At 39.0% G+C, this 12,383-nt stretch overlaps 2 protein-coding genes across 4 annotated transcripts in view; one reads left to right on the top strand and one right to left on the bottom strand.

Annotated features, from left to right (window-relative positions):
- The window catches only part of dclk2a (doublecortin-like kinase 2a), a 60,202-nt gene extending 57,307 nt beyond the window's left edge, over positions 1–2,895 (top strand). For both annotated transcript variants that reach the window (XM_084715128.1, XM_084715127.1), the window contains exon 17: positions 1,403–2,895. In XM_084715128.1, coding sequence (XP_084571254.1) covers positions 1,403–2,248 — 846 coding nt within the window. In that variant the 3' untranslated portion in view covers positions 2,249–2,895. The remainder of the gene's footprint in view (positions 1–1,402) is intronic.
- Positions 2,896–6,109: 3,214 nt separating this feature from the next.
- lrba (LPS-responsive vesicle trafficking, beach and anchor containing) overlaps positions 6,110–12,383 on the bottom strand; it is a 272,740-nt gene continuing 266,466 nt past the window's right edge. For both annotated transcript variants that reach the window (XM_084715125.1, XM_084715126.1), the window contains exons 56-57: positions 8,403–8,554; positions 6,110–7,584 (exon numbers count right to left, since the gene is read on the bottom strand). In XM_084715125.1, coding sequence (XP_084571251.1) covers positions 7,494–7,584; positions 8,403–8,554 — 243 coding nt within the window. In that variant the 3' untranslated portion in view covers positions 6,110–7,493. The remainder of the gene's footprint in view (positions 7,585–8,402; positions 8,555–12,383) is intronic.

The following is a 12,383-nucleotide window of genomic DNA, read 5'->3' as shown; positions in this document are numbered from 1 at the left end:
GGCAATGGTATGTACTAACACTTAACGCTACGCCTCGTCTGTTCTGCTGCTGAGACTCAGCACAAGGGCAAATGAGGAGCGTGACATTTACTGGTTTTCTGTCCAACCTAAGAACACGTCATTAACAAACGCTCCATGTATAGCTGCATTTCAACGCAAGTACCCAGAATATTTATTCCCAGGAACTACTTTTCAATGAACACAAAGCTCCCTCAGCTCATTGTTGTCTGTGTTTTCCACCGTGGTCTAAAGATTATGCTAATTAGTCCACTGACGTATAGAAAAGTGTTGTTTGTTTTCTTCTGTAACTCCATGCTGATGTGTCGAAGCACCATGAACAAAATACAAACTGAATTTTTGCTGCAGATTTTTTAAAAATGGGAGCTGACATGAAATGCAACTACTCAACTAATCAGAAATCTTCAACCCACGCACATAGGAGAAGTTAACTCTCAAATCTTTCTGCCAGAAAGGGCTTTCTAATGTGGTCCTCAATTTTGCTGGTTGCTAGGCTACATATGGATGCCAAATCCAAACAAAGAAAAGTCTCTTAGGATAACGTCAGAGTTGTGGCTCCAGAAAAATTGAGAGTAGTTGCAGGCTTTAAACCACGGTATTTTCCTAAAAGTAACCAAGTAGTTTTGGTGCCTACATTTAACCAAACGGTGACAGAAAACAGAAAAGAATAAAAACAAACTGAAGATAAAATGTCAATGTAGTAGAAAATAAGCTTCACATCGGAGTCGAACCCAAGTCTTTTAGGTGGAATTCTTATGCCATTCAACCACCACAGCCTGCTTATATGGACTTTGTCTCTCTATATACTATGTCCCCTGACTTCCTGAAGCCTTTCTGACAGAAAGATTTCTTCTATGTGCAAACTGCACTCCCAAAGATCCTGGGTAAAATAAAGTCCCTGTAACTGAATTTAGACCCTGGTCCCTGTGTTGGAAATGCAGCTATGTATGTACCTGTTGAATGAAAAAGTAAAAGTTTACTTTCTCATTTGCCCTTTTCTCTGCACATAGAATAGCACGGATGATCTGATTTACCTTCTTGTGGGATCAGTTTACTATGTGAAACATACTGTCTTTTTGTTCAACCATCTTTCAGTTATTTCTGTCCATTTTCATTAGCTTGTTTCATCATGTTTGTTGTTCATTCATAGAGCTGATTAAAAAACTGGGTCAGAAGTTAATCATTGTAGATACAAAAAGAAAATTTTCACTTGATTAAATGCCAATTAGAGTATCATTCACATGAAAACACAAGGGTTATTAATTTGTCAGATTCCTGAAGATTGACCCACAATATGTCTTTCTTTCTCTGCTCTGATTGGTGCAGTTTGAGCTTTAGAGGTGTGTAAATATCAAACTAATGGTTCATCTGTCTGTTTTGCCAGAACACAGCTCTTGATAAGGAGACCATCCAGCTCACCGCCGGTCGTGGTCCAGGGCCCCAAACAGCGCCATGTCCACCGCTGTTGGCTGGCAACAAAGTCCCATCTGCCCCTCCGGTCAAACCAGCCTCGCCCACAAAGTCAGGACCAGCTTCTCCAACCAAACGGGCCAAAGAACCAAAACCTGCCACGCTGCCGTCACCCACCAAGGCACCCAAGACCGAGAGGACTGCTGTGCACGGTGCTACACCCACCTCTAACGCTCCCCGCTCTCCTCCCCCAGCTGATGGTGTTGATTTTCCTCCCTCTGCTCCGGTCAGTTCGCTTCATGTCTCACCTTCACCCTCTGCTGAACCGGTCCCCATCACCTCTTTGCCTGATTCAAACCCTCCTGAAATAAAAGCATCACCCTCCACTGCTCCCTGCTTATCTATAGAAACCTCACCCTCTGGTCCTCCTGCTCTTTTCACCTGCACAACCCCCTCTACACCCGTCTCCTGTCCCCCTCCTTCATCTCCAACCACACCAACTAAAACCTCCTCTTCTCCCACCAAACCAGCTTCTCCTCCTCCCTCTTCTCCCACTAACCCCGCCCCTTCTTCTTCTCCTACCAAAGAGGCACAGTCTCCACCTTTCTCTCCCACAAAACAAGTCTCCCCCTCCCCCGTCTCCCCCATCCAACCCGTCGTATTCTTCCCTCTGTCCTCCCCAACCAAACAAGAGCCTTCCTCCCCTTCTCCCATCCATCCCACCCTGTTTCCCTCTCCTCCTTCTACACCTCCCAGATCTGCTACCCCGCCCTCTCCCATTGGCCCTCTACCTGTTGAAGAGCTTATGGAGAAGATTTAAAGGTCAGGTCAGTTCTGAAGCCACTTTCACCGCCTCTCACTCCACCTCTTCACGTGTATGTTTTGGGATGGGGAGGCTAAAACTCCACCTTGAGAATCTCCAGTAGCTGTAAACTGAGCCAGTGACTGCTGTGTCCACATTTTTCTCTCATTCTCATCTCACTCATTTTCAGAGACGGGGGCATTTTCTAAGAGTTTGTTGATTGTATATATGTTTGTATTTATTAATGGAGGATGCGGAGAAAGGGAATGAACTGAGTATATCACTGTTCTGAGTGGTTTGTCTTTTGACAGTCATGCATTACTACAGTATATCATGTTAATGTGAATCGTTTCTTTTATTTATTATCCCATTTTGACTGCCCGTGGCTCTTTTGTAAATAGTTAATCATTACACATACACACTGTTGTGAACTCCTATTGCTTTAGCGGAGAGACAGTATGTCCACAATACAAGTATTTCAGCATAGCTCAGACGTCTGAACTTGCTAGCCTGGTAGCTACCTGTAGTGTAATCCAACGTATAACCACTATCAGTATTTCTCTGACCACGTCATCCTGATGGTAACTGCAATTTTACTGTTAAACTTAGGATCCATGTTAAGTGTTACTATATATGAGTACAGTGGGTTGACAAAATAAAGTAAACATCTACCAAAACACCAAGTTATAACGAGTTAGAGAATGGAAACCGCTTCAGCTCTACTTCTGTGCATGTATGCACCTTGAAATCATGCATGTAAAACAGGCAATAATCGACCCTGTTAAAGCTCATACAACTGGCTGTTCACATGTAGAGGGTTTGTTCATCCAAATTAGGACGGATAATCTTTCCAAGTTTTCTTATTTTTCCATCTGTGAAACAGGCAAAAAAGAAAACATTTTGGTAGGTGATTCTTTTTTTTCCAGGATCATTTTTCTTGGCCTTTTGTGGCTGAAATGAGTATTACAACAAATACCTGGCATTCATGTTTTCCTCCAGGTGAGATTTAATTAACCCATTTTGTGTTAGCAAGTTATTTACAACTACTGTTATGTATGTCTTATAGCTAGAAGAGTATTCTAATCTGCAATAATCTCCTGTTTGCATCAACTATACAAGCCAAAAGAGTACAACATGACAGTAATGTTACAACTTGCTAACATACAGTGTACAACACCTTGTGTTTAGAGTGTACAGAGAAATTAAAACTCTCCTGGAAGAATGTATAGCTATATAATCTTATAGCTGAAATGAGTATTATAATAACAAATATTTTGAAAAATAATGCTGACAAAAAGAAAACCACCTGCAGAACTTTTTTTTTTTTTTTTACCTGTTTTCACAGATGAAAAAAGTGTGCGAAAAGCATATATCAGAAATAGTTAAACACGTTTTTTTGTTGCAGGATTGTGATTTTTGTTTTCTACCTCTAAGATTTACCTTGTGGTCCCTCGGGTTGGTCCAGAAACAAACCTCAGTACCTGAGCAAATGAAACAAGAACTCTCTGCATCTCCCAAAACCTGCTCAAAGTCAGACAAAATGTTTTCTTTTTTTAAATCTAGGTGAACTGACCCTTTAACAAGACTCACAAGCCTTTGTGATTAATAAGTCAGTTTGGTGGCTTATTTTGTGCACCCACTGTGACATGTTGACACATTCATTCACACACTGTTTGTATTATTTGATGTGAGCATTAGAGGTGTACATAGTGTGAAGAACCTTAGTCGCCCACCCGAAACTTGAAGGTTTGTTTTTGCCTACGTGTGACTGTTGTACATAAAACTAGAGAAAATAGATCCAACAGACATGAAACCAAATCGCAAGACTTACTACAGCACAGAAAGGACACATGTCTACCAGTTGATATAATTCCCACTACTCAACTCTGTTCCTTCAAAATATTCACACAATGGTTTTTGATCTGTTGGATTTATATGAATGAATGTGTTGTCAAGGTGACGGGTTTGTGCCTGACCACTCGCTAACAGCTCATAGCTTAATGATGCCTTTATTATCAAAACCAGCTTGGCTGTAAAACAAACGGGGTTTCCCAATTGTGCATCGTAAAAAATAAGTTATAAGCGATTTGTTTTTGTCTAGTATGGAGGCCCCTTTCTGCCAATATGATGGGGGGGGGGGAGATTGCGTAAGTCAAAGTCATAAACTTTGTCTAAGTATTCTTTTCTAAATAATGAGTAACCGTCTCATAATTATGTTAATATTTTTAAATAATGGCTTAGTATCTCAAAATAACAAGTTAGTAATTAGAAATCATGGCCAAGTATCTCAAAATAATGAGAAACTTTGTTAAAATAATGAGATTTAAGTATTTATTTTGACCTTCATATTGTTTAATCGTTTAATTTCTTTTTCCCATAACATTGGCAGAAATGGGCTTCCATATTTTTTCCTTTACCTGTTTTAAACTCCACAGCATTTATCCCAGCTGGTGTTTGTAGGGCTAACTCCTTCAGTGGTTCAACACGCCTCTGTACCTCTTCTTCAGGACTTTGAGCTGCATGCATCCTCCTCCTCCCACTTTCTGCCTCCCTATAAGACAAAGCCCTCACACATACACGGAAGTCAAGTTGGTACATTTGGTCATTTAGATTCCCTCTTATGTATATGTAGTTCAAGTAGATTTTCATAAGCAGTTTGTAAAGGGAAATTTGTAAGAAAAGACAGTTTCAAAACAGGAGAATCATCTGTGTCAAACTGGAGTAACGGTTTTTATTAGGCATAGAGTGGCTGCTTTTAATGTCCTGTTTGAAACAGCAGTACAGCAAAAAATAAAAATGCAATGAAGACTTCAAATGACTGTTTGTGGTGAATATTTGTGTGTGTGTGTGTGTGGGTGTGAGACCAGATGTTCACCACTAGAGGGTGCTATGCAGTGTTGGTGACTCCTATTGGTGGGAAAATGTTTTTACCATCACAGTCATGTAATAAATAACTCTGCTGAGAGTTGCTGCCATTGTGGTGTCAGGCAATCCTGCTTCAGGTCCTCTGCTGTTTGTCAGAGTTTGTCATACACACACTCAGGGACTTCATGGTGCATTCAGGTGCACCTTGTAAACTCTAAACTCTACTTCTGTGTATGCTGTAATGGATATAAAGATTGTTCAAAATGGGAAACTTTCTATTTTTTCATATTTTCTTTTGAAAGTTATGGCATTCTTCTCATTCACTTTTTTCCTTTTATATTATTTATTTATTACTTATTATTTATTACTTTTTTTAAAAAAAAGGAAATGGTTCAGATTATACCAACAGTGTACTAAGCTGTCAGTGAAAAAGCTGGATACTTTGAGGAATTTAAAATGGTGCATAATAGACTACCATGGGTTTACAATAAAAAGCAAGAAGACTGTCACACTTATCGACTGTGCTTGCAATCAACGATATTACATTATTAAATCTCTGATTGCAAGCATGAGTCATTTTGCTTTTTAAGAATATAGAACATTTTGCCTTGTCTCCGCACTTTTCACATAAAGAAAAAACATTAAATGAGAAGATGTGTTCAAACTTAGATACTGATACTGTACATATGGTGATATTTGCCATTAATGTCTTGTTCTTTTGCTACAGCATTTTTAATAATTGGGTCCAAAAATCATAACAATATTCCAATTGTACATAGACAACTGTAAAAAAAAATCCTATACTAAAAAGAGGCAGATTTTGTTGTTAAAATGGCATTATATATTTGTTGAAGAGCAGATTAGGACTTCTTTAGAACTTTAGGACTGGGGACTTGCCTGTCTTGACTTGGGACTTGATTTGGGACTTGGCTGTAAGGACTTGAGACTTCCTTGTGGCTTGCAAAACAATGACTTGGTCCCACCTCTGAAAAACACACTTAATACCAAAGACAGTTCAAGTTATAAAATTCAATTTTATTGTCAGAACTCAGAACTCAGCACACAAAACACTCCAAAATGATTGCAAAAAAAAAAAAAAAAAAAAAAATATTGGTTGATAGATAACGGTAGTTCTCATAAGTGGAGATTCAAACCACATCAAAGCGCAAACTTCAAAGGAATGTTTCCTCAAAATCAAAGATACAAGTGGACGTTTATTTTACTGAAGAACAAAGGAATATGTCTCTGCAGTTTTAGTGCTAAATCACATCTTAACATAATCACTCATCCAGTGATTGAGACCACTGGAATGAAAAAAAAAGAAGAGAAGGAACCTCAGACTGAAGCAGAGTTAAGTCCTTCCTTTCATTGCACATCTCACTTTGCTGTTAGCTGCTTTGGAGACAGGACTCAAAGAAGACTTTAGAGATGCTAAAGCTGGCCAGGGCAATAGCTTTGATGATATGACGTGATTTTTGAATAAAAAGTGATCTCATACACTCAGTTTTTCCGTCACGGGCATTAAACAAGATGTTTAACTTTTTGCTTATTCAGTCACTCAGGAAAGAAACGTCAAAGGAGTAAAGTCCTTGACGTGATTTTCCTGACGTCCTCCTTTGCGTAAAGCTCATCTTAAACGTCACGGGGTGAGAATGGGAAGTGTTTTTGACGTCTGAAGTATTAAATGATAATGTGATAAGTCTGCGTTGATATGTTTTGTATGAGTTGTGAGCCATGCACAGAATCTCTTAGCAAGCACAGGAGGTACAGAGGGAATGGAAAATTTAAATATGGAGGACTACATTTAAACAGAATATATAGATATTTATATATGTATATACTTTATGTATATTCCCTCTTTGTTTATCCTTCTGTCCAATACATTTATTATTTATTCAAACATTTCATATCTACCGGCCAAAATGGCAAAAAGCTGTGAATGATAGCTTAATAATTATTCCCCACATACACACCTACAGAAAAAAAAAAGAATCACTCACCCTAAAGTACACAAATATTTGGATTTTAAAGTCAAGAGAAAAGGCTCTCACTAGCTCCCCATAAATCCCGCTTTTCTTTTTTTCTGGAGGAGATGAAAATAGACTCTTACAGCTAAAAATAGATTTGTTTTTAACCGTCATACAGTAACATAACCCCCACCCTATGATTTATATGAAAATTTTCTATCTGATCTACAAAATATAGCAATGCCCTTTTTAAAAATAGTTTTTACTATAACAGGACAGATTTTTTTTTTCTTCTTTCATTGAGATACATTCAGGATATCAGGATATAGACAGAATAGTGCTTTTGATAAAGAGTTCACACTTGAAAATGTTTGGATCTTTGTCAGGATCCAACTTAAGTCAGTCAAGCTGCTGCTGCTGCTGTGGTCAGTTCAGTACCTGGTCTGGTACTCGTGATGCCATCTGTTGAAGTCGTTGTAGAAGAGCACGATGCTTCCAGAGGCCATGCCGGTGATGATGCACCTTAGAAGATGAAGAGGGAAGAACGTCGTGAGGCAAAGTTTGTCTATTACTATTAGAGGCATCTCAACAGGTGATTAAATGTAGATGTGTTTGAGTACACAACTGTAGGAAATGAAGGAAAGTAACTGAGTATCTCATCCAACTCAAGTACTGTATGTCAGTGCAATTTTGCGATACTTGCACCACATTTCAGAGGCAAAACTACTTTTTACTCCCAATATTTATCTGACATCCTCAGTTACTTAGAAGATTAAGATTTTACATGTACAAACACAAGATCAGCTAATTGAATATCACAGATGTAACTAAGCAACAATATAAAGTCATTTTAATCTGTTTTACTTCGTGGAGACACAACATGAAAATGCTGTTGGTGTACTAATCGCAAATAAAGACAACTAGACATTTTTCTGAACTTCTATTTTTGAAACTTTTATTTAATACTTATTCTGTCAGTGGTTGATTAACACTTTTTTTAATTAGATACCAATAATTTATAACCAATTACTAATAACCAGGCTATATATGCTTATGTAGATATGAGCACCAGTATATATGTTGACTGATAAGCTAAAAAAAAAAAAGTAATTCATTAAATAGTTTTACAACCATTGGACTGAAAATTTTTCATTGATAAAATGTCCAACTCTGTACATGTTTCAGTCACACAAATTTAAGGGTTTATGTTAAAAAAGAAAAGACAATTGTCCATTAAATTGCTATCAAATCTTTTACACAAATATTTATATTGTATCAGCCTATCAAATCTATTTCCAGTCAGGCTATACTTTGTGTGTGTGTGTGTGTGTGTTCGTTACCTTTGGTCATGTGACATGGCCATGGAGCGGATTCCTGCGTCACAGCCCGGGTAGGTGAACAGCTGTTTGAGGTTGTGGACCTGCCAGACGGATACTACACCTCCATCGCCGCCTGTCAGCAGATACTGACCGTCACGGCTGAGCAGCATGGCCTGCCAAAGAAGAACGGAGAACGAGTTCATGATTAAGTTTTTAATGAGCTGGAGATCACTCTTTGGTTTGGGATGTTCTAATCATCACAGCCTTTACTTTAACAGAGCAGATTCGGTAGTTTTCCGGTGATAAAGGATACAATAGTGACCGCATTGCCTGACTTGTTTGATCATCTGTTACCTACTAAAAAAAAAAAATCCCACACAGCAAAGTTCTTCAACCTGCAACAACATGCATAAATAGTCTGTGAATAGGCCTGGTGATGTGGGACCAGTTTATCTCTTATGTCAAAGTAAAGCTCATACTGCGAGGTCATGTGATCCGACAAAAGATCCCAGGTCAACGCCACCGTCCTCGGGGGCTTTCTGTACACAGACCCTGACTCGCTACAAAGATGGCTCCCCACAGCGCGGCTCTGAGATTTACTCGTCTCATCTGCTTTTCCTGCAAACTGTAACAGCTGAACGGCTCCCGCGGGATTCAGACGTACACAAATCAGCTCGTGTGTTGGAGTCTATTATGGGCGCAGTGCATAGTGGAAGCTGAAACTGAAAGAGTCAGGAGCATCAATCAGCGAGTAACTGTAGCTGATGAAATGACGAGGCAGAATGTGAGTTCTAAAAGCAGCAAATGACACTAATTTAGAGCTTTTCTCGTTTGTGGTTTTATGACGAGGCCGAGGTCTTTCAGCTGCGGTGATTCAGCGAGAGACACTTCAATCATCAGCAGCATGTGTGTTGAATCAGGCTCACATTAAATGGAAAAATGAAACTTAAACTTCAGCTCTGAAATTGGAAGTCATTTTCAGGAACTTGACTTGGTAAGGAAAACATAAATAACCCTTCAAAAGTGGTACACAGTGGACAGAGCGGCCTAAATTAAGCAAATGTTTTGTATAAAAAACTTTTGTGGAATTTCCTACCACACTGTGAATTAAATGAGCTCTGTTTCTCATTCTCATCACTCACGCACTGGAGAAAGGCACAAAACTTGCACATGAAGGCGCTCACACACTGAGACAGGAGGATACAAACTGGGCTCACAATGATGCACTCGCATGCAGCACGCTGGCGGGACGCCTCGAGAATCAATCCAGCCTAATTGCCACGTTAGATCATCATCCAAGATGGCTGGGAATGAAGCATGACTGAGTGCAGCGCTGGTTTGATTTGTGTGGCCTGGGTCTGTTTTGTGTGTACTGTAATTGTCTTGTGTATCAACATTCAGAGTTAATCTGACAACAACGATAAAGATAATGCTCAATTCAGCCAATCATGATCCATGCACTCAAAATGAAGCGCAGTGCAAATGAGTACGTGAGAAAAAAAAATGTGATTTATTATACCTGCCAGAGGAATGACTACCTTTAATTGAAAAAACTGTCAGTTTAAAGCAGCACTGATTGGATGTTTGGCCACTTGGAGGCAGCAGACACAGCCAGAAACACAACACTGAGGTGAAACTACCTTTTTATCATACATCTTTGTTAAATTTTTAATTCTGATTGGTCAATCACTGCAGTATATGGTCTGTTATTTTGGAATAGCAGACGGCCGCTATGTATAACAAACAGTTTTTTATGGGCACAGTTTTGATCATAGAATCTGAGGGACTTAACAGAAGCACTAGAATTATTTTTAAATCAATAAAATAATTTTAAATCAACATTTTGAGTTGACTTATAGTTTATTTGGTAAGTGGCTGTGCAATAAGCAAGGTAACATACAACAGCAGGTCATTATTGTGAAATAAACCACTGTCTGGGTTTATTTTACAATAACGATTCCCTCGCTGTACATTATAACTTACATAAAGGAGTTGTCGTAGGTAACATCTTGACAAGTTGCAGACATAACATTAGCATTCATTTCAAGTCATATCTGTGTTCACCTGATAAATATAAGTTCAATACTGACTCTCCTTTTAGCTCTGCTTTGTTCTCAACCAACTCCTGGGGAAAATATCCTTGTTGGGTTGCACCAATCACTTCTCTCCATTGTTGGGGTGTGAAGTTGATGCTAGAGGCTTAGTAGTTACTAATTAGTTTGTAACTAAATCAGCTACTAAAATTGGTTGCAGTACAATTACTTGGAGCATAACCATAAATAGTTTGGACATTAAGTCCTGATAAAAGATAGAGTGCCATCACCGTGGTTACCGTGCACATTAGCTTTCTGGCTGACACGAGCCTTTTGGCATCGTAGCACACAAGTAATCTAGATCGATGTTGAAATATCGATGAAAGATCGATGTTGAAATATGATATCAATAAATTATCTATCCACTTACATTAAACACATTTAATCCAGTGGTTCCTTTTTCCATTAAGACCATGTTTTTATCTTTGAGTAAACTGATGACTCCTGACTAAGTGACATAATTTATGGATATTTCATGTTATATTCAGTGAATAACAATACAGAACAACTGATAAACAGTACAATTAACCCAAATACTGAAAGCAACAATCGACAGAATTTTGTGTAAAACAAGCAATTTGGATGAATTTTGAGCAGATTATTTCCTTTTGATATTGATCAGAGATGAGTTTTCCTGATAATTTTAGGAATTGTTTATACAATTTTCTGTCTGTATGTTTTTTTTGTTAGTTTTTTTTTAAATCAGACATACTTAAAAGGCTTCTCTTTGCACAAATTCAATGTTTTCCTCTCACTGATGCTTGACTATTATTCTATTCTCTCTCTTTTAGCTCGTTTTATAATGCAGGATGAACCAGTTTAGCAGCAATGAAGACCCTTATCCTGTAAGACTTCTAAGTTTAAAATGTTTTCATTTTCTTCACAGAAATAAATGAAATGCTGAGATACAGTTTTCTTACACCTCTATAAATCAAGAAGGCCTTGTGACCGCCTGTGAAGCTTTGGCAGTGACTTGAGGGGTTGGGAACCAGTGATTTAATCCATCGTTAATATAAAGTATTTACTAGTATAGCTTTAAATTTGATAAACTGACGTAATAAGCTTGTCTTTTCTGAGAAATATTCTGCACAAACAGTGTAGCACACTTCAAAATAAAAGTAGAAAAGAACATAATAGCTGCATATTAACCAGCGTTACCGTTTTGTATTAATGTACCTGTGTATCTACTAATGGCGGCCGTGACCTTACTGAAGCCCAGCAGGAGGCCGGAGAGCTGGCAGACATGTCAGCCGGGCCAGGTAGGAGGCTGCAGACAGACATTATAAATCAGCCCTTTGCCACTGGGCGGTCAAACAAGATGGCCGATGGCTCTGTGGGAGCTAAGATGGCTACCCGGGCTCGGATGACTAAAAAATGACTCCAGCAGAAACACATGCACTTTTAATGCCCATATTTCCTACTTCTTTTCGGGGGAACGGTGGGTGGATTTGGAGGCTGGGGAAGGTAAAAAGTTTAATTTATGGTGCTGTTAATCCCCCTGTTACACGGACGAAGGCAGTGAAAAAACTGCTGGAATGGTTACACCGCCTGAGTTATACTAGTACTTAAAAAGACTGTAATCCATTCAGTATGGCTGCTGTCACTCGATTCTGCTATTAGACGAAGATGCCGACTGTTAGCCTGTCATCTAACCTCTGACTCCAGACCCTTATAAATTCACAGAGCAAACATTCCCCTTCTTTCTCAGCCTCTCTCTCTGTTTCTGAGTGGATTCTGCAGGCCAGGACAAACACTTATTTATCCTGGAGTCATACAGCGCTGAGGCTCTGAGGGCTAAGAAGATTGATTCTGGTATGTACATGAGTGCACTAAATACAGTTGGAGTCTCAGACCACGGGGGTGGAGCTAAAGGGGAGGGGGGTCGAGACTCTCACAGCCTCACTCTGAG

Source organism: Lutjanus erythropterus, chromosome 3 (assembly GCF_056507025.1).
Source record: "Lutjanus erythropterus isolate fLutEry1 chromosome 3, fLutEry1.hap2, whole genome shotgun sequence".
Lineage (NCBI taxonomy): Eukaryota > Metazoa > Chordata > Actinopteri > Lutjaniformes > Lutjanidae > Lutjanus > Lutjanus erythropterus.
Note: the sequence above shows the minus strand (reverse complement) of the source record. Positions and strands in the feature narration are given on the sequence as shown.